Source organism: Acanthochromis polyacanthus, chromosome 13, assembly GCF_021347895.1.
Source record: "Acanthochromis polyacanthus isolate Apoly-LR-REF ecotype Palm Island chromosome 13, KAUST_Apoly_ChrSc, whole genome shotgun sequence".
NCBI lineage: Eukaryota > Metazoa > Chordata > Actinopteri > Pomacentridae > Acanthochromis > Acanthochromis polyacanthus.
In genome coordinates, this window is record NC_067125.1 from 1,370,382 (window position 1) to 1,393,044 (window position 22,663).

At 43.7% G+C, this 22,663-nt stretch overlaps 2 protein-coding genes and 1 long non-coding RNA gene across 4 annotated transcripts in view; 2 read left to right on the forward strand and 1 right to left on the reverse strand.

The window, feature by feature from the left end:
* The window catches only part of nyap2a (neuronal tyrosine-phosphorylated phosphoinositide-3-kinase adaptor 2a), a 31,264-nt gene extending 16,580 nt beyond the window's left edge, over positions 1–14,684 (forward strand). Inside the window, 3 exon segments of the mRNA XM_022217404.2 lie at positions 8,503–8,619; positions 8,749–8,861; positions 10,630–14,684. Coding sequence (XP_022073096.2) covers positions 8,503–8,619; positions 8,749–8,861; positions 10,630–10,851 — 452 coding nt within the window. The 3' untranslated portion in view covers positions 10,852–14,684.
* On the reverse strand, positions 2,959–4,191 carry LOC127536937 (uncharacterized). Of its 2 annotated transcripts, XR_007946180.1 has the most exons (3): positions 3,989–4,191; positions 3,827–3,917; positions 2,959–3,335 (listed from the first exon to the last, which is right to left on the reverse strand). It is a non-coding gene; the product is annotated as an uncharacterized LOC127536937 (long non-coding RNA). The 2 variants fall into 2 exon arrangements; XR_007946178.1 differs by having other exon boundaries at positions 2,959–3,917.
* Positions 14,685–15,265: 581 nt separating the features above from the next.
* On the forward strand, positions 15,266–22,646 carry LOC110967715 (zinc finger protein 431-like). The gene is made up of 6 exons (XM_022217403.2): positions 15,266–15,905; positions 16,491–16,701; positions 19,517–19,791; positions 19,933–20,002; positions 20,627–21,389; positions 21,468–22,646. The coding sequence occupies exons 1-6, from the start codon at positions 15,780–15,782 to the stop codon at positions 22,255–22,257; spliced, it is 2,235 nt and encodes a 744-aa protein (XP_022073095.1). The 5' UTR covers positions 15,266–15,779; the 3' UTR covers positions 22,258–22,646.
* The last annotated feature ends 17 nt before the right edge of the window (positions 22,647–22,663 follow it).

Here is a 22,663-nt window from a genome sequence, read left to right on the forward strand (position 1 = left end):
TTGGATCCTGCTTTTAAATTTAAAAAGCACGTCAAAAAGATTTGTCATGTTCTAAAATTTAACATTGTGAACTTCCAGCACATTAGGAGCTCTTTGTCGCTAGAAGCTGCAAAAACTTATTTCAATGCTGTAATTATATCCCATATTTTGTATTGTATGTCATCATGGTCTCAAGCCAAATTGACAGTTCTAAACCCTATTAGGGCACTACATAATCAGGCCTTGAAAATCGTAAAAAGCCCCGGCGGTACCACCATTGCAACATATTGGAAAAATATAAAATTTTAAGCTTTGACAACCTGATCAGGTACTCTGATATCCGCCTGGTACATAAAATATTACATGACGCGGCACCACCCCCTCTAAAGACCTATGTACAGCTACACTCTCAACTAACCAGTAGAGTGCTTAGGTTGGCGTTCAGGGGTGACTGCCACATTCCCAAAAGAAAGTCTGCTTTCTCTCAGTCAGCCTTTTCTTACAAAGCCATCAAGGAATGGAATGGGCTGCCTGACAATCTTAAGAACATGGCAGATTTCCACAGTTTTTCTTGGGCTGTTAAAAACTGGCTGCTTGATCATCAGTCCTGCTTGCATTAATAATACCAGACGGGTATTTGGCCATCAGATGATATATATTTATCGTGCCGACTTATGAGTCAAACGCGCCACCAATGTCCTCCAACCATCCCGGTCCGACATGAGGCCAGCAAGCTCCTCCTTTATTGCGCCGGTGTGCAAACAAAGAGTTTTAAGGTAGGAGAGCTTTTTTAATGTTGGCCTAGGTTCAAATAGTAGAAGATCTGAAATTAGCTGTTCTTTTGCACGGAATGCGTGGCCAGCAAATTTCAACATCCTCTTAATGATGGTTTCGGCCAACGGTGGTATTAAGCCGTTGCCATAGAGATAAGAATTTCGGACGTGTGCTGTCCAGTCCACGTTGTGCACTGTTCGAAGCAGGCGGGTATAGCAGCCGTTGAGACGGTTTAGCATCTCCTGGTTGACCGTCCATGTTTCGCACCCATAAAGTAGCACGGGTTAACAGTCAAAATCTATGTTCGATTGGCAATGGGGACTTCCAGACATTTGTTAACTTCTTGCAAGCCTTTGTAGCAAGCGCCTTCCTAACGCTGATGTCCTTGTCACTTGTTCTGATCCATGAACCAAGATACTTAAAGTCTGGAACAGATTCGATGGGCGAGCCATCGTAGAGAGTGAGACTGAATGATGGAATTTGGCTGCAGACAACCTTTGTCTTTTTAGAGCTGATGTTTAAGCCCACCTCGGCGGCAGCATCTTCGAGTGCTTGTAGGAGTTCTTGAGTGTGCAGCACTTCTTCCGTACCCCCGTGGGTACCATCTGATGGCTGCCAGACTACCAGACTATCAGTGTAAAAATAGTATAGTGTGTATTTATAGTACCAATCTGGTACAGAGCTATCAGATGCTACCCTCGTCGGTACCATCTGATAGCTACCACATCTACGATCTACGAAACTATTGTTTCGCATACAACTCTGCACTTTAACTTTATACTTTTGCACTCTGTTTTTGTCATTTAAATGCACTTCAAATATATTGTAATTGGTTTGAATACAGTCTTCCTCGTTATACTTTCACAATTTGATAATTGTACTGTAAACCAACAATGTTGCACACATTTTTTAATATTGATTTTGTTTTGCTTTGTTAATGTAATGTGTTTTATATGCATTATTTTAAATAAGGAATGTTTGTTTTTTATGGACCAAGGACTACAGATGGAAATTAGCATGATGCTAAATCTGGTGCAGCCATCTTTTTAATGTAACTGCACGCTGTCCTTTTTCAAATAAACTTGAAAGAAAGAAAAGATGCTTCTGGACCACGTCAGGAGTCAGACCCATAGAGCTGCTGTCCTCTGAAACCTACAGCTGGTTTACCAGCAGCAACATCCTCCGCTGAGGTACCGACATCAGACTGACTGGGTTTGTGATTTAAAAACACACATTTGCTCATTCATTGCAAACGTTATAACAGCTTGTTGTTCACCAGATCTCAGCCACTCCTTAATCTGTTGGCTGAAGAAAAAAAAAATGCTTTGTTCAAACTGTCCGTGTCAGATCAGCATGCTGGTTCCATAAATACACCTGGCATTACAGCAGCATTTAAGAAAGGTCTTTCCATAAAGCTTAAAAAAAAATTTTTTTTAAGTATTTTTATTGAATATGACGGAGCAACTAGCCAGAGCATGGACACAGTTCTTAAAGCGTAGTTTTTTTTGATGATGATGTAGCCAGAGAGAGTGAGAGGGATGGTTTGTGTTGTGATGTCTAGAGGTCGTGTGACAAGACAAATGTTGGTAGGTTAGTTACTGCAGGCTGGAAACGATGTGTGTGTCGGTTTGCACGGTTGACACTGGACTGGTAGGTCTCAGGAGGTTGGCTACTTGAGAAGTAGATCTTGGTTTTGAAAAGGTTGACCATCTGACTGAGCCTCCAACTGCTTCCCTCCACCTTCATCCAACCTGCTGCAGCCAGCATCACTCCTGGAGAAAAGAAATCCTGAAATAACCTCTCAGTGAGGGGCAGCAGGGAATTAATTTGACCAGTTTGCCCTGGAGCATCCTGTGTCTGTCTGTGTTGATGTTTATTGTCATTTCAGCTAACTGCTATCAACTTAGTGAAGAAACAATTCTTTAGTGCAACGTGTGGCTTTGGTAGACTTAGTGGAGAGGGTGTAAGGTGTAGCTTCAGTTAGCAGCTGTTAGTGTGAAGGTTAACCGTATCTGAATGAAAATGCTAGTGTGGCAAGACTACGAGGGTTGAGGTATTCTGGCTAGTTATCAAATTGCCAACAACGCCACCTGGGGGGGGGGGGGGAATACCCCCAGGAAATCCTACCAAAGGAACCACCGCTCCAATCCAGGAAGAAGGGCACACAGGTACGAGAGACACTGAGACAGACGTGACGCCAAAATGTGTACTAAGAAAATAGAATTTATTTTTCCAATATTCAATCTGTTAAAATAACCATATGGCAAAGTTTAAAAAAAACAAACAAAAAAAAACCTTTGTGGCAGTGCCACGAGACGGCTCAAATAATGGGTGGCAAAATAAATACAATCCTTTAGCACCTCCAGGGTGCAGCCACCGAGCATCTATCTACTGAACTCAGGGCTTACCAGACTGGAATGACTGACTGAAAAAGGGAAGGGTCCAAATACGACACACCACACGTGCAAAAAAAAAAAAAAAACCACGGCCGGTCACCCAAGTGCTCTACTACGCAGGGAGTGAAGGGACCACCACCTCAAGGGGAAAATCAGCCAACCACTCGTCAGCCGGCCCAACAGCTCCTGTCCACAGAAAGAGGAATACGGTTAGCCACAGGAACAGAGATCTCTAAAACTGCCCTGACACCACACTGAACCCTGGAGATCACCACCTGTTCACCCCAAACAAATCAAAGACAATCATGCAAAACCCAAAGAAATAACCGAGAAACTAAACAGAATCCAAGGAAAAAAAAAAAAAAAAACAAAAAACACAATCCTAATAATTTTTAACAAGAACAACAACAGGCATGCCAGGTGACAGGCACACGCACATGAGGATTGTCTTTAAAACATAAAACAGAGGCAGCAATTCCCGATGAGCCGAGAATTTGCTGAAATAAACGCCGAGACAGAACAGCAGCAGCTTGCTTCAGATGTAGAGCTGCTCATCGATAACGCCGTAGCTCCTCAGGCATCATGGGAGACAGCCACAGAAGACCTGCACGATCCCTGCCAACAGCAGTCAATTCATGTGCAGCCCAGCAGTCAAACTGACAAATGAGCCAGCCTACCTCACAAATCCAAGGCGATGCTTCGGTTATGCCCAGCTCCAAAGCCACACACACCCGGCTCCCAACCTTCGGCCAGGATATGGACCGACAGCTGCTAAAAGCAGAGAGCAAATCAGATACACAAACACCGCTTGGAGACGCAGTGACTGCGTTGGCACGTACCTGACAGGTAGGTAGACAAAAATACTCCGCCAGCGCCTCAAGACTGCCACAGCAACCAGCACTGCTGAAAACACTTCAGCTTCAGGTAGAGGACGTGTGTAGAGAACACGCAGCCCTCCTTGATATAATGGAGTGTAGCACCGCCCAGTGAACCAGGTGCATCAAGATGATGACTCCCAGCTGCGCACACTTAAAGCTGCTGTCCGGAGTTTGAATCGCAGCGTCTCCCGAAACACTGTTGGTCCCTCCCTCTGATTTCGCCCCTTTATTTGTGCACGTGTGCAGTACATGAGAGAAGTGCCCGGAGTGCTGCAGCATCTCACCTGTTTTGCTGTTTTCCACTCTTCTACATTTAGTACATTTAGTAAATAATAAAGGAATTACGTTAGAATACTGTATTGAGTCTAACTTGTCCTAATACCAAAATAACATGAATCTGCTAGGACGAACGAGTAAAGTTTCAATATGTGATTACACTCGTGTATCCCTCTGGATGACGTTGTTTATCAAACTTAGTGCATTTACGCGTGTATATGTGTTACATTGTTCATTTATTTCTATCTAGAGTTCAGAATTGCATGACTCCTCTGATGAAGAGTATGTCCCAGACGCCCCAACATCTTCCTCCAGAGGTCGGGCATCTAAACGAAGCCGTCAGGCGGGCTATGGAGGCCGTGGTCGGGGAGCAACGCGAGCACCCCGAGCCAAAAAACATCCTGCAGTCTCTTGGCCTGACAAGCCGTGGGATCGGTAACTTTTCTGGAAGTTGCTGATCCCTGATGCTCTCTCCTCCACAAGCAAAACAAATGTGCGCGCGGTTGCGTAGTGCGTAGCTCGCCCACCTCTGCATGGGCTTGCTTGCTGTGCGCGTAACCGTTGATTGACAGCATGACAAAGCTGAAGCTCGAACTTGATTGGTCGGCAGCGACCGGCGCTTTTTGGAATAACATGGAGGTCTATGAGAGGAAGGCGGAGCTCAGGAATAAATTTTCATATCGCGTTATTCTAACTTTATATTATAGTATCGAACTAGACTAACACATTTAAGCTTTGTTAAAAAATGATACATAAATTGAAAACAAACGGAACTCCGGACAGCAGTTTTAATCTACTACAGCTGTGGAGATGGTCTAGGCCGTCCTGACACACAAGCTTCAGTTAGCAGCTGTTAGTGTGAAGGTTAACCATGTCTGAATGAAGATGCTAGCTTCAGTTAGGAGCTGTTAGTGTGAAGATTAACGGTATCTGAATGAAGATGCTAGCTTCAGTTAGCAGCTGTTAGTGTGAAGGCTATCTGTATCTGAATGAATGTCCTACTGCTGCTGGACTTGTCTGATGCTTTTGACACCGTGAACCATCAAATTCTCCTCTCCATACTCTCTGAGCTCGGCATCTCAGGTTCTGTCCTGTTGTGGTTCAAGTCCTACCTCACAGGCAGATCCTTCAGAGTGTAATGGCGAGGGGAGGTGTCAAGGTCATATGACCTATCAACAGGAGTCCATCAGGGCTCAGCGCTTGGTCCCTTACTCTTCTCTCTGTACACCACCTCACTTGGTGCAGTGATCCGCTCCCATGGCTTCTCCTACCACTGCTATGCCGACGACACTCAGCTTTTCCTCTCTTTTCCACCTGACGACACAACAGTTTCAGCTCAGATATCAGCATGTCTGGCTGATATCTCCACATGGATGAAGGAACGGCACCTTCAGCTGAATCTGTCTAAGACTGAACTCATGGTCTTTCCAGCTTGTCCATCTGTTCAGCCTCAGATCAGTGTCCAACTTCACTCGAGCCTACTTGTGCCCACAAACTCAGCCAGAAACCTGGGTGTCATGATTGATGACCAGCTGACCTTTAAGGTTCACGTGGCCTCAGTTTCTCGATCTTGTCGTTATGCCCTCTGCAACATCAGGAAGATCAGACCCTTCCTGACCCAACAGGCCACGCAATTTCTGGTTCAAGCTCTTGTGATGTCACGCATTGACTACTGCAACTCTCTTCTGGCAGGTCTCCCTGCATGTGCAGTCAAACCTCTGCAGATGATCCAGAATGCAGCAGCACGTCTGGTCTTCAACCAGCCCAAAAGAGCTCATGTCACTCCCCTGTTCTTCTCCCTTCACTGGCTTCCAGTTGCAGCCAGAATCAAATTCAAAACTCTCCTCCTGGCTTACAAAACATTTACAAGAACGGCCCCAGCCTTCCTGGATTCCCTGATCCAGGTCTACTCCCCTTCACGCCCACTTCGCTCTGCATGTGAGAGACGCCTGGTGCTTCCAGCCCAGCATGGCTTGAAATCTCTAGCCAGACTCTTTTCCTCTGTTGTTCCCAAATGGTGGAACAAACTACCAAACTCTGTGCGTTCTGCTGAGTCCCTTTCTCCTTTTAAGAGACAATTGAAGACTCAATTGTTCAGAGAACACCTAGGCACTTAATCCGACTCCACCTTTGGGGTACAATAAGTCAGGTGGTCCAAAACCCAGCACTTATTTAGCACTGACAAAGTTGAAAAAGCAACAAAAAAGGAGGGGGGGGTTTTAGCAATTCTTCTGCAACTTGATGGTAACACCTTTGACCAATCGGACTTTTGCACTTTTGCACTTACTACAGGTTTTTCCTGATGTCTGAATTCTTGCTTTTGTTGTACGTCGCTTTGGACAAAAGCGTCTGCTAAATGAAATTGTAGAATTGTAGAATTGTAGAATGAAGATGCTACAACACTCCGTCCGTTAGGTCCGTTAGTTCAGTTAGCAGCTGTTTATCTTGGTGTAGCAGTTAGTTAATGTCTGTCGTATGTGTTTTGAGGCCCTTGTTTGTTTTGTCTCTTTTGTTGGTTGTGGGTGGTGCTACGGTGTTTTAGGAGCTAGTTGTCTTGGTTTTGTTTAGCTAGCTTTTATAACGCTGTTAGTCTTCACCTGGTTTTATCTGGTTCTTTGGTTAAGCAGCACTGACCAGCTCTGTTTTCTGTGTATTATCTTTGATGGTTTTGTACCTCTGCCTGTTTGGACTGGTTACTGGTTCTGAACCCCAAAACAGATTGCAGAATTCTCCAAGTCAAGTTGTTACCTGAGCCCCGTTCCTGACTGTTTTTGGATGGATTCTGGAAGTAGGTTTTACTAGAATGATTACCACATGAATGTCTCCAGTAATGAGGGTGTAATTTGTTCAGTGTCCCTCTTTAATTATGCACCATAGCGAACAGCTAAACCAAAGTTAAGTGATGGTTTAAGAACATCTACAATGAATACAAGAGGAAGATGTCTTTGTTGGAAGTTCAGATTTAGAGAAAGCTGTTTTTCTTTTTACTGTTGTGCTTTGTTGCATCAGGCTGACTAACTGTCTCCTGTTTTTCTCTCTAAATTCCCTTGTTTCTGTTTTTTCTTGTCATTTGTCTCCTCATAAAACCACTGAGCAGCTCTGAAAGTCCTTTTTTAAGCACTGTTTGGTTAAATGTCCTGATGAAGGGAGAGATGGAGGACTGCAGCTCTGTAAAGGAGGATTATCATCACTTCATGTTGTCTCCATGGAGACGGTGTTGCCATGGTGATGACTGTCAGTCAGCTGTCCAACTGAACATCAATTATTGAAATAAGAACTTTAAATGTTTTCACAGTGACAGCAGCTGGTTAAAACTCCACACATTTCTTTAACAGTCATTTAGTTCTGTCTGATCAGAGATTTAAAAAAGAAGCTGGAAGATGGAACAAAATGTGAAATTTTATGAAGGAATCTAGTTCAGAACAGTTGAGAGCTTTAACATTTCACAGTCAGTTCTGGCCTCTGATGAAGCTCATCTCCCAGTCCGTCAGTGTTTTATTTAAACCTGTGAATGTGATGAAGGAGGTGAAGGCAGTCTAGATCTTGGAGAACATCCACAGGAAGCTCTGACCATGAGAATGTGCATCTCATGACCAAAGAACAGCTGGTGTTCCAGAAAACTCATCTGATCCAGTTAGAACTTCGTCTGATTTGATTCTGACTTCCTCTAACTCTCTGCTGACAGCCTCAAGAGTGTTGAGACCCCAGTGCATGATGGGAAACACTCAGCCCTATCCTGTTCTGAGAGCTGTTCAACTGAGAGTTTGATCTCTTTAAATTAAAGTTTCAGTCAGAGAGACGGATGTAACCCGATTACATTACAGTGAGTGTTATTATGGACGGTCCCTCCTGAATGCAATCCATAGATATTACAATCACAGATGTTATGTCCACAGATGTGATGTTGGTTTGATGCTCCTGGTTGAGATCTGGTTTGACAGGAAGTGAATGTTTCCTGCCGCAGACCCCTCAGACGCTTCAAAGATGTTTTCCAGTCAGTCTAATCCCTTTAGCTCTTTAAATGTCTTCATGCTTCATTCTCTCGAACACGTTCATTATAAAGCTTCTCGTTTGTCTCAGTTCTGCAGGTTCCAGTCTTTCTCTAAAGTTTGCTCTCAGAGGTTTATGGTTCCTTGTCTTTTCCTGAGGATGTGATGTGTCATCATGCCATTGCTGTCTGTTTCATTGTGTCTCTGCAGGAGACTGCAGGTCTCTGCCCCGACACAGCAGCAAAGACAGAGATGGACAGTCCAGTCCAGTGTCCAGCAGGATGGGAAGATCGTCCGTCAGTCCCACCATGATGCTGACAGGAGGAGGTGAGTCCCACCGTGAAGGTCCGTTAGAGGAGCACGATCGTCACCTCCAGTCTGACAGACTAAATCCTCTGTAGAAGTTCAGGTAAACAGCAGCTGAAGCTGATTGATGAATAATGGTTTTATCTGCAGAGACAAAGTCTGCGTGTAAACTTGGCCGTTCAGCATCGACATCAGGAGTTCCTTCACCAGGCGGGACACCACAACGTCACCTCCACGAGCCACATCATCCAGCCCTCAGCCAGGTACAACACCTGTAGAGCACCTGTTGGCCTGCATGTGTCCTCATCTGTCTCAAGTTCTTATGAAGATAATGAGTTTTATTTAGATTATTTCACACAGGACTGAATTCTCCTAAACAACACACCATCAAACACGTTCCAGAAGCTTCATCAGCTGAAACTTTACAGCTTCATTACGATTTCAAAGGATGTTTTTAAAGTTTAGTTTTAAGTCAGATATTTGGTGTTAAATATTTATTTTGTCACAGTATAAACGTCTGTCACTGACATGAAGAGTCTGAATATGTGACAGTAATGAAATGCTGAAATGATAATGTCCTGTAGATTCACTATTGACATCTTCTAATGCTGATGCTAACATTAAACTAACATTAAGCTAACATTACACAAACATTACTGTAGCATTAAACTAACATTACTCTAACATTAAATTAACATTACACAAGCATTACACTAGCACTAAACTAACATTAACCTAACATTAAACTAACATTACACAAACATTAAATTAACATTACACAAACATTAAATTAACATTACACAAACATTAAACCAACATTACACTAACACTAGGCTAACATTACTCTAACATTAAACTAACATTACACAAACATTGAATTAACATTACACAAACATTGAACTAACATTACACTAACATTACAATAACATTAAACAAACATTACATTAACATTAAATTAACCCTGGCTGATCTCACTCTGAAGCATTTTAATGAATTAAATCTGTAAAAATATCCACAATCCTCCACAACAAAGAAAAAACTGTTTTCACCAAACTCCAAATGCCTCCTTTCATAAGCTAAGACTGACCTGGTGCTGATAACTGCCCCAGCACAACAACCCAGTTATACCCAACCTAACCCCGCCTACCTCCATGCTAACCCTACTATCGTGTAGCTCCTCCCAGTATGGTGTAGCTCCTCCCACTATCGTGCAACTCCTGCCACTAGGGTGTAGCTCCTCCCACTATCGTGCAACTCCTGCCACTAGGGTGTAGCTCCTCCCACTAACATGCAGGTCTTCTGTGATTCCACATCTTGACAACAAACTAACCTCCTTCATTTCTTCATCATCTGTTTGTTGAACTTTATAAAAATGAAAGTTAACTGTGTTCATCCCAGTCTGTGGCTGATTGTTCACATTATCGTGTCTGAATGTGTCAGCAGACTTTCAGTGTGATGCAGTCATCATACTTTACATCTAAAAATAAACTTTCTGCTGTCACCATCCGTCTGTCTGTCTGTCTGTCTGTCACATGACCACAGTCTTCACCTGTACAGGTGAGAATACTTCTTGTCCTGACACCATGAGAAAGGCTCCTCCTACATCACACAGAAACAACCAATCACATCATTTATCACTAGACTATGTTTTATTCAAAATTTTTTAAAAAGTATTTTTATTTTATGTGATCTGTGTTTTACCAGGTATAAATGTTTAAGAACGAGTTCTGATTTACAAGTATGACCTAAACTACATATAGACACAATATGACCACAAAGAGACACAAAACCACCACAACAAGACACAAAACCACCACAAAGAGAAACAAAACCTCCACAGAGTACTGTGTCCAGATCAGGAAGTGACCCAGCTGCAGACACACAAGCCAGACATGTCGTAGCAACACAGAAACCAAACTTCCTGATGGGTTAGCAAAGGAAGGCTTCAGGAGGTCAGCTGGGATCAGTGATAGTCTGAAATACAGTAAGTGTCCGTTGAGTGAAAGGTGCGATGATGTTCTTCACCTCCAGATGCCGTGGCTCTGCGGAGACGCCACCATGATGGAGATGATCGAAAAGAAAAGAGTTTTATGTCGAGAGATCAAAGCTCGCCAGCGACCGGAGAAGAATCTGTGCAAACAGGACAGCATGCCCATCCTGCCCAGCTGGAAGAGGAGGCAGCCGCCGCCATATTCAGCACCGCCCACCGCCACCGGACACACCACGACGGTCTTCTGGGACACCGCCATCTGAAGACGACAATTAGAAACACAACACACACTGCAGGGCCATGAGACAGCCGATCAGACGCTTTACTGTTAGTGTTAAGAGACAGCAATTAACCAATTACAGCAGAAAATTCACCTTAAAGAACAAATTTATGGTTCAGACCAGAGTTTTTATGGCATTAAGCTCCTTTGAAACGTTGTGACAGTCCGCTTTAAACAAACATTTGGATGAAAACTATCAGAGAAAAACAGGGACAAGCTGAAACAAACAAACAAACATTATGTCAAAGATACATAAAACATAAAAGCTAATTTTACCAACTAATTTCTCGGTGACTCATCAAGTCGGACAGATTAATGATCAGTTTGTAACTTTATTAAAATATTGAAATCTGTTTTTCTGAAACCTCCACTAACATGTCTGTCCTCTGATGGAGACGACTTTTCAGTAGGACAACAGGAAAGTCTTCATCCTCACTAAGTTACCAACACAACCCACTCACAGGTGTTGTCCTGCCGTCCAATCAGAGGGCAGGAAGACGTGGTCGTCCAGGTGTAGCAAAGCTTGCCGTCGTCTTTCTACTCGTTATTTTTCTATCTGTAAAAGTTTCCGATGTTTTTTTAAAGTCTGACAGTCGTGTAGCAGAAAATGAATTTCTAAACTTTCGTCTGTGATAAAAATCACTCAACATGTTTTTATATTTTAAGAAAAGAATCAGTGATGCTCATCTGTGTGCTAAAGAAAAGTGGAAAGTGACAAGTTTTTATATTCAAAACACTTCAATCAAGATGAAAATAACTATTTTAAAGGGAGAATATTTTGGCAGATTCCTTGTTGATTTGGTGACACTGTCCCAAAAATACAGACTGGACTCCAGTTTGATCCACTTTGACTGTGGTTTGATCCAGTTTGATCCAATTTGACTGGTTTGATCCAGTTTGACTGGTTTGATCCAGTTTGGTCCAGTTTATTAAGTTTGACTGTGGTTTGATCCCGTTTGATCCAGTTTGATCCAGTTTAAATGTGGTTTGATCCAGTTTTATCCAGTTTGACTGGTTTGATCCAGTTTGACTGGTTTGATCCAGTTTGGTCCAGTTTGATCCAGTTTGGCTGGTTTTATCCAGTTTGGTCCAGTTTTACTGGATTGATCCAGTTTGGTCCAGTTTGGTCCAGTTTGACTGGTTTGATCCATTTTTTTCCAGTTTGATCCAGTTTAACTGGTTTAATCCAGTTTGACTGGATTGATCCAGTTTGGTCCAGTTTGATCCAGTTTAACTGGTTTGATCCAGTTTGACTGGTTTGATCCACTTTGATCCAGTTTCATCCACTTTGACTGGTTTCATCCAGTTCATTATTGAAAATGAGAACTTGTTCTTTACTAATTCATCTGGTAAAATAAAGGTAAAATAAAATAAAAATAATCGAGTTTGAGCTGCACAGTGGGTAGTGGTTAGCACTTTCCCCTTGCAGCAAGAAGATCCCCGGTTCAAATCCCGGCCTGGGCCTGGGATCTTTCTGCATGGAGTTTGCATGTTCTCTCTGTGCATGCGTGGGTTTTCTCCGGGTACTCCAATTGTCTGTAGGTGTGAATGTGAGTGTGATTGTGTGTCTGTATATGTAGCCCTGTGACAGACTGGTGACCTGTCCAGGGTGTCCCCTGCCTTCACCAGAGTCAGCTGGGATAGACTCCAGCACCCCCCGCGACCCTAATGAGGATAAAGTGGTGTATAGAGGATGGATGGATGGATGGATGGATAATCCAGTTTGATCCAGTTTGACTGGTTTGATCCAGTTCATTATTGAAAATGAGAACTTGTTCTCAACTAATTCATCTGGTAAAATAAAGGTTAAATAAAATAAGTGATCCAGTTTGAGTGGTTTGATCCAGTTTGATCCAGTCCGACTCCACTGTCCAGCTGGCTGCAGTGATGGTGGTGATGACTGAGATCACGTGTTTGAATCTGAATCCTGCTGGTGTAAACAATGTGAACAGAGTGTTTAAAATGCGCTGATTGGAGCAGCTGATCAGTCTTCTCCTCTCATTGGTTGTCAGGCTCACCTGGAGGTCATGTGACAGTCTGTATTTCTGGGTCAGGAAATGAGTGATGCAATCTGCAGAGAGTAGTACTTTGATTAATGCTGTGTATTGATTGTTGATGATCATTATGTCAAATCAAAGGTAACTGAGACTGAAGCAAAGCATTCTGGGATTTCTGATGAGTATGAATCAGCCTGAAGCCACAGAGAGATTTCATGTTTCAATATGCACACTCAATACAGTCTGATCAAGTGATCAATATGTAGACTGATCATGTGATCAATATGAAGAGTTTATTTGCAAAAACAGATAACTCCATTTTTTATAAATTTTCAGAATTAAAAAAAATTTTTTTTTTACTTGAGATAATATCAATCAAACTGAAGTTGAATGGATTTGACTCAGTAGAAAAAGAGAAAAATAATCTCAAGTAAACAATAAAAAAAAGTTTTCTGAAAATGCATGAAATGGAGTTTTCTGTTTTTGCAAATAAACTCTTCGTATGCAAACTGATCATGTGATCAATATGTAGACTGATCATGTGATCAATATGTAGACTGATCATGTGATCAATATGTAGACTGATCATGTGATCAATATGTAGGCTGATCATGTGATCAATATGTAGGCTGATCATGTGATCAATACTGACTGTGTTCACTTTGTATTCTGTATAAAAGGATTCTCGTCGTCATGAAACCAAGTGCACTTCTTCAGTTAGCAAAGCTTCACTTCACATAAACAGCTAATAAGAATTCACATATTACTCAAACTATTATTCTATATTATATCTTATTATTCTGATTGTTCTGATCAATCAAATGTTCATCAAAATGTCTTCACTGCCTTTGTGCGTTAGAGAACCCGTGTCCTCAGAATAGAATTCTGTTCTCCACAAACTGCTCCACCACAAAGTTGCACCTCAAACTCTGACTGTTTGCTCAGATATCTGTCTGTTGTGTGAAATGATCTGTCTGTTTGCTCTCTGCAGCTCAAACACCACTATCCTATACGGTCTGCCAGAAAAAGATGACATGAAGGATGTCAAAAGTCAGAATGACCGATAGTCCTCCATCCAGTCCCAGACAGAGTCCATACGTCCAAACGTAGGGTTAGAAACAAGCGGTGGTCTTTACAGAAAGCATGACGTCTGGATGCAGGACATCTTGGTTCTTCTGACATTTGACCTCCAGCCTATTGGAATGTAGCCATTAGACTCAGGTCTGAACTGACCTTCAGTTAGCTTCAACTTTACCTGAGAAATCAGCAGCATCTCCAATGACAAGCCAATCGCAGAGAGGGGGAGGGACAGACACAAATTCATTAAAGTTATCATTAATATTATTGTTATTATTATGGTCTATAGAAAAATAATAGTTGCAGGTGATTAAAAAAGCCTTAACCAGTCACATGACATCTAATGGTCACATGATATCTAACGGTCACGTGATATCTAACGGTCATGTGATGTTTTGCTGCAGCAGGAAATCAAAGTGGTTCTTTATTAATGAAATGTGGTTTGATGCAGATGTTGTTGAAGAGTATCAGTCATGTGACAATCAGGTCATTGTTTCTTCTGTCCATATGATGGCGCTGTGTCAGAAACCCCCACATCACTGTGTTCTGTTCTCATGTTGACCTGTGCACAGGTGTGTGGTGTTCCTTCAGTATGTTGATGTGTTTGCACTGAAAATCAGGTGAATGAGTTCAGCTTGTTTATTTCTATTGACTGTGAGGAGAAGAGAATCAGTCCGATTATTGTGACTCTGTTTCATCTTTATGGGCCATGATGATGGAAATAAATCAGATTTTTAATAAACTGTGTTGTTGTAGTTTTTATCAAAGCTTTTATCACACGATGAAGCAGTGAAACTTTCACTGAACCATGTTGAAACAGCAACTATTTATTTTCTTCTATTTGAATGACGTCTTTCCTGATGTTTGAATCATACCATTAAAAACCTGAACACGTTCAGAAGACACATTTTTGTTTTTTCTGTCCAGCATATATAAACCAGCCCCCTCTTAACCCCTCAGGGTGGTTCCCCTTCAGATCCTCCACCAGAGGTCTGGAACTGTGAGGGTTTTGCAGAATCTTGGCTGGTTCTAGGACTGAGCTCTTCTGGACAGAGACCTCAGATGTTTTCCAGTTTAATGGGTCAATGCTCCCAGTGCTCCCAGTGCTCCCATCACCACTGACACCACTGCTGTCTTTACTCCTCACGTCTTCTCCAGTTTTTACTTCAGCTCTTGGTACTCCTCCAGCTTCTCCTGTTCTTTCTGATGTAACTGTCTCTTTTGGACGTTTGAACTTCCAGTCCTTTCTCAGTACAGATGTTCCTGTACACGATGCCTGCTACTTGGTTATGGAGCTCCATGTACACTTTCCTGCTAGCATCTTGGTAACAAATACTATCTATCTATCTATCTATCTATCTATCTATCTATCTATCTAGTCTGACCAGCAGCTCAGCATCGCACCCCTGTGGTCACACAGTGAAAAAACAGCTTGTGTGCTGCAGTTCCATTAAATGACCACATGGGGACGATGTTGCCTCTGAAACCAACATTGAAATCTGAATTTACGGCTGTGATAAATGTTTCAAGCAGCGGTCCGCGGTCCCGCCGGTGTTACAGACCGGTACCGATTCCGGTTCGGGTTCGGTGGATGAATCTAAAGAGCTTCAATGTGACTGTCAGTCCGCGGCAATGACCCGGAAGTAAACAGTCCGCCATGTTGACTTGATCACAGCAGAGAACCATCCGGACGCTCCGAGGGACTCCGCGGCTCTTTGAGCTCTCTGTCGCTTTCTGACCGGATCTCTGAGCGCCTTTCTGCCGCTTTCTGACCGGATCTCTGAGCGGCTCCAGGTCCCGGTGCAGCCGGTACTCTGTGGTCCGGAGCCGCGGCTTCATGCAGCGGAACAAAGACGACATGGAGGCCGTGAAAACTTTCTCCTCTCAGGCGGAGCTGATCATGGAGGCGGCGGTGGAGTCCGCCGTGTTTGTCCTGCAGCGGGCCGACGGCGGGGACAGGACGGTGAGGACCCGGTCTGGGTGGAGGGGAGGACCGGCAGAAACGTCCGGAGGAGAATCTGCCTTCACTTCCTTCTTCGCCGCAAAGTTTACCTCCAGTTTACAGTTTACAGACAGTTTACTTAGTTTACAGACAGTTTACAGACAGTTTGCTTAGTTTACAGACAGTTTACTTAGTTTACAGACAGTTTACCTAGTTTACAGACAGTTTACTTAGTTTACAGACAGTTTACGTAGTTTACAGACAGTTTACTTAGTTTACAGACAGTTTACCTAGTTTACAGACAGTTTACGTAGTTTACAGACAGTTTACTTAGTTTACAGACAGTTTACCTAGTTTACAGACAGTTTACTTAGTTTACAGACAGTTTACCTAGTTTACAGACAGTTTACCTAGTTTACAGACAGTTTACTTAGTTTACAGACAGTTTACGTAGTTTACAGACAGTTTACTTAGTTTACAGACAGTTTACCTGCAGTTTTCAGACAGTTTACCTAGTTTACAGACAGTTTACAGACACGTTATCCCTTGTCTCCTCGTCTTCACCTGTATGTGGCCACAGGTTAATCCCACCTGTTGTCTCCTCAGGATCAGCTGAACGCCGTATTGGACGTGATGTCCAGAGAAGCTGTTCGGAAGATCTGCAGCGTCTTCAGAGAACTTTACATGACCGTGGTGATGGAGAACGATGCTCTGAAGGACAAACTGAGACTACTGGACTCTGAAAAACCAAAGATCCAGAAGAACATAACATCTCTGAACTCACCATCGGCTTATAAGATCCAGCCTCCAGGCAGAGGTGGGTAGAGTAGCCAAAAAATGTACTCAAGTCAGAGGAACATTACTTCAAAAATAATATCACTCAAGTAGAAGTAAAAAAATATTTGTTGAAAAGACTACTCAAGTACTGAAGGTACTGAGTAACTGTTTGATGGTAATGTCCAATTTATTTTTTATAAGTGATGTAATCAGACAGACAAAAATGTAAAATAATGTGCAAATTCTGGTATTTCCAAATAATAAAATTAAAAAATTGCAAAAACAAATAACATCTTTACAAAAATTAAGGCACAAAAAACACAAATATCCAAATCTGAGTTTTTCACGACATAAAGCTTTTGAAATAAATACCTGTAGTAAGATAACGTTTTTATTTTTAAACAGTGAAAACTACATTCAGTGACAGGATATACTGTATTTCACTTCAATCCAAATGGCACATATTCGGACTCCCCGCTGAATCACGCGGACCCATCATAGACTGTAAATGAGACCTATCGTAGACTGTAAATGAGACCTACCGTAGACTGTAAATGAGACCTACCGTAGACTGTAAATGAGACCTACCGTGTAAATGAGACCTACCGTAGACTGTAAATGAGACCTACCGTAGACTGTAAATGAGACCTACCGTAGACTGTAAATGAGACCTACCGTTGGCTGTAAATGAGACCTACCGTAGACTGTAAATGAGACCTACCGTAGACTGTAAATGAAACCTACCGTAGACTGTAAATGAAACCTACCGTAGACTGTAAATGAGACCTACCGTAGACTGTAAATGAGACCTACCGTAGACTGTAAATGAGACCTACCGTAGACTGTAAATGAGACCTATCGTAGACTGTAAATGAGACCTACCGTAGACTGTAAATGAGACCTACCGTAGACTGTAAATGAGACCTACCGTAGACTGTAAATGAGACCTACCGTAGACTGTAAATGAGACCTATCGTAGACTGTAAATGAAACCTACCGTAGACTGTAAATGAGACCTACCGTAGACTGTAAATGAGACCTATCGTAGACTGTAAATGAAACCTACCGTAGACTGTAAATGAGACCTACCGTAGACTGTAAATGAGACCTATCGTAGACTGTAAATGAGACCTATCGTAGACTGTAAATGAGACCTACCGTGTAAATGAGACCTACCGTAGGCTGTAAATGAGACCTACCGTAGACTGTAAATGAGACCTACCGTAGGCTGTAAATGAGACCTATCGTAGACTGTAAATGAGACCTATCATAGACTGTAAATGAGACCTATCCTAGACTTTAAATGTGCCCTATCCTAGACTTTAAATGTGCCCTATCGTAGACTGTTATTGAGACCTACCGTATTCTGTAAATGAGACCTATCGTAGACTGTAAATGAGACCTATCGTAGACTGTAAATGAGACCTATCGTAGACTGTAAATGAGACCTACCGTAGACTGTAAATGAGACCTACCGTAGACTGTAAATGAGACCTATCGTAGACTGTAAATGAGACCTATCGTAGACTGTAAATGAGACCTACCGTAGACTGTAAATGAGACCTATCGTAGACTGTAAATGAAACCTACCGTAGACTGTAAATGAGACCTACCGTAGACTGTAAATGAGACCTATCGTAGACTGTAAATGAGACCTATCGTAGACTGTAAATGAGACCTACTGTAGACTGTAAATGAGACCTACCGTAGACTGTAAATGAGACCTATCGTAGACTGTAAATGAGACCTACCGTGTAAATGAGACCTACCGTAGGCTGTAAATGAGACCTACCGTAGACTGTAAATGAGACCTACCGTAGGCTGTAAATGAGACCTATCGTAGACTGTAAATGAGACCTATCATAGACTGTAAATGAGACCTATCCTAGACTTTAAATGTGCCCTATCCTAGACTTTAAATGTGCCCTATCGTAGACTGTTATTGAGACCTACCGTATTCTGTAAATGAGACCTATCGTAGACTGTAAATGAGACCTATCGTAGACTGTAAATGAGACCTACCGTAGACTGTAAATGAGACCTATCCTAGACTTTAAATGTGCCCTATCCTAGACTTTAAATGTGCCCTATCGTAGACTGTTATTGAGACCTACCGTATTCTGTAAATGAGACCTATCGTAGACTGTAAATGAGACCTATCGTAGACTGTAAATGAGACCTACCGTAGACTGTAAATGAGACCTACCGTGTAAATGAGACCTACCGTAGGCTGTAAATGAGACCTACCGTAGGCTGTAAATGAGACCTACCGTAGACTGTAAATGAGACCTACCGTAGACTGTAAATGAGACCTATCGTAGACTGTAAATGAGACCTACCGTAGACTGTAAATGAGACCTACCGTAGACTGTAAATGAGACCTACCGTAGACTGTAAATGAGACCTATCATAGACTGTTTTTCTCAGTCTGTCAGAAACTGGAAACATGGAGTCACATTAGTCCGACTCTTCAGGGGAAGCTGTGGGTTTAAACCTGTCACAGATTGATGATCAGATCAGTAATCTGATCAATATTTACATCAATGATCAGATCAATAATCTGATAAATAATTATTAGATCAATAATCTGATCAACAATCTGATCAATAATCTGATAAATAATTAGATCAATAATCTGATCAATAGTCTGGTCTTCTGTCTGTGCTACTGTTTGCTTCTCGGGGAAAAAACATGAAGCTCTAAGCTGCAACCCTCCATCCATTACCTATACAGGGACAGATAGAATCACAGGTTCACCTGGACAGGTAACATCACAGGTTCACTATAAAATAGAGTTCTGGTTGGTTCAGATTAAACCTGATGTTCACTAGAACTGTTCTGTGTTTGGAGTGCAGGTGGACCGTTGTCTCCAGATGGACATCATCTCACCATGACCATCCTCAGCTCCAACTGTCCTCAGGTCCCCGTCGTCATCATCAGCCCGCCGCTCCATGCACCAATCACAGCCCAGAACAGCCCGCCCCCCCAGGACGTCCAGACGGAGGTGGTTCTAGAAACGACAGATCCTGAACCGTCACCGGACGCCACCACGGCCACTGACATCACACCACCTCCTGTGACTCAGCCAATGGCTGAGCTTCCAGTTGCGGACACACCTGAGGAAGCAGCAGTAAGTCTCTCAGCAGGTTTCCTTCCAGGAGCTTCATTCCTGCAGCTGGTTTCTGACCCAGTTCCTGTTGATGGGCATCATTGGTTATTGATTGGTTAGGATCAGTAGGGGGTGCTCTAACAGGGTCTCTGTGTTTTCCAGGCAGCAGAAACGAAGATGGAAACTGTGGAAGAAAAACATGAAGATCAGAAGGTTCCTGAGAGGCAAACAGGTGAGACAGGTAACAGTGTTTCTGTGGGAGCTTTAATCAGGAATCAAGCAGTCACACCTGGTTCTAAGGCTGTTAGAGAGCATCAGTAAACTACAGCGTCTACTGGTGACTGTGAGGCGTTTAGGGAGCATCAGTAAACTCTATGTCTGTAGATCAGATGTTCCTCCAGTGAATTCTGCTTCAGCCTAACAGATCTTCAGGAAATTCTCTGAATTGTGCTGCAGATTATTTTCCGTTAGATTTGAACTTCAGCAGGAATGAAGCTGAACTCTGGTTAAATCTGGAGATCTGGTTCCTTTAGTTCCTACAACCAGAGACTAAAGGTGATGAATGATGAAGAATTAAAACAGTTTGATGGTTCAGAGATCTGGATGAGGTTTCTGGTGTTTGGAGGAGTTCCACCTCATCAGGAAGCTTCAGACTGCTTCTTTTAACTTTTTATTAAATTATAATACTGCAGTGATTTATTGTTTATAAAGTTCTGCTGGAAATACCAGCGCTTTACAGTAAAGTAACAGTAGATCTGTCCATCTTTTCCTGTCATGCATGGTGTCCTTCATAGTTTCTGTGTCTCTATTGTGTCGGTGGAGATGCTAACGCTAACCCTGCGTGTTGAATGTGCAGCTCTGAGGGAGGAGCAGAAGGAGCAGGAGAGGAGGAGGAGGAGGGAGCTCTACAAAGAGAAGAGGTTCTTCTGTGAGCTCTGCAACAAAGGTTTCCACCAGAAGTACCAGCTGATGAAGCACGCTTCCTGCCACCTGAAGCCGTTCCCCTGCAGCTCCTGTGATAAAGGCTTCTACCGGGCGCAGACGCTGCACAAGCACCAGCTGAGCCACCAGCTGAGGGAGGCGCAGGAGAATGACCCTGACAACCTGTTGCGCTGCGACCAATGCGACAGGAAGTTCAGGATGCTGCGGCAACTGCGAGCCCACCAGGCGTCTCACCGGCTGCAGAAGTCGCCGCTGAAGTGCCACGCCTGCGAGCGCACTTTCACCTCCACCAGCGCGCTCCGGTACCACGAGGTGTCGCACGCCAAAGTCAAGCCCTTCATGTGCGACGTCTGCGGGAAGGGTTTCACCAGGAAGAAGAGCCTCCGAGAGCACCAGACCGTCCACACCGGCGCCCGGCCGTACGCCTGCCAGACCTGTGGAAAGAACTTCTCCACCGCCAGCAACCTGCGTGTCCACAAGAGGTCGCACTCAGAAGAGCGGCCCTACAAGTGCAGCGAGTGCGACAAGGCCTTCAAGTGCAAGATGGGGCTGCTGCAGCACCGGGTGGTCCACTCTGGAGAAAAGCCCTTCATGTGCCAGACCTGTGGACTGAGCTTTGGCCTGAAGTACAACTTCCAGAGACACCTGAGGCTCCACAACGGGGAGAAACCGTTCAGGTAATGGCGATCAGTCAGGTCAGTGAGTCAATACAGGTCTCTGCATCTCTAACCTCCTGTCCATGCTGTGTCCCTCAGGTGTGCTAAATGTGGGGAGGGTTTCAGCGGTACCTGGGCTCTGAAGACCCACATGTTGGTCCACGGCGTGGAGAAGCCATTCATGTGCGACCTGTGTGGGAAGACCTTCTTCTACAACTGTCAGCTGCGGAAACACCTGCAGCTGGTTCACGGCGGTCCTGATCGAGGGAAGTCCGGTGAGACGGACCGCCGCAAGTCGACGGGTATCAAACCGTTCAGTTGTAAAACCTGCCTGAAGAGTTTCAGCAGCAGCACCACGCTGAGGACGCACGAGAAGAGCCACGCCCAGAACAAAGACTTTACCTGCGACGCCTGCGGGAAGGCCTTCCACCTGCGACACCTGTACCTGTACCACCTGAGGCAGCACAGCGGCGACCGGCCGCACGTCTGCAGCGTCTGCCAGAAAGGCTTCCTGCTGGCGTCACAGCTTAAGCAGCACGAGCTGCTGCACACCGGAGTCAAGCCTCACCGCTGCCAGCAGTGCGGCAAGCAGTTCAGGACGCCACAGAACTACCACCGCCACCTGCTGGTGCACACCGGAGAGAAGCCCTACCAATGCGCCGTGTGCAGCCGCAACTTCAGGCAGTCCAACCAGCTCAAGTCCCACATGCAGATCCACACCGGCATCAAGCTGTACTCCTGCCAGCGCTGCCTGCACGGATTCTCTGACTCCCGGCAGCTCAAGAAGCACCGCTGTGGAGACGACGCTCACAGCTCGCTGGAGTCCGGCGGAAAACGCAAGAAACACAGAGACGTGTTCCCCTGGACAGACGACTTCACCCAGCAGTAACACCTGGGATAGGAACAATATTTGTTTTGTTTTATGTGTTTTTTATTTATTTATTCACTGCATTTTTATTTTTGCTTCTCCTTTAAAGCCAGTTTAGCATTTTAAACGTGTAAACTGATAGAAACTGAACCCGTCTCAGCTCTTTGTCTTCTGTTGGAATCCGAAGCTTGATGTGTTTGTCTGTAAACTACTGAACATTTTCAGATGAAACTTTATTTTTCTGAGAACCAGCAGCTGGAATCCTGTGAAAACTGCCTCCAAAAGCAGCAATAAACACTTTTTCTGGATGGAGTTCAGAAAAGGCAGAAAAAAGGCTGGTAGTTACAGCTGATGAAAGATGAACACTGTAAACCAGAACCAGGGTTAATAAAGTGCCTTTTAGTGTTTCAGTCATCTGTTAAAATCC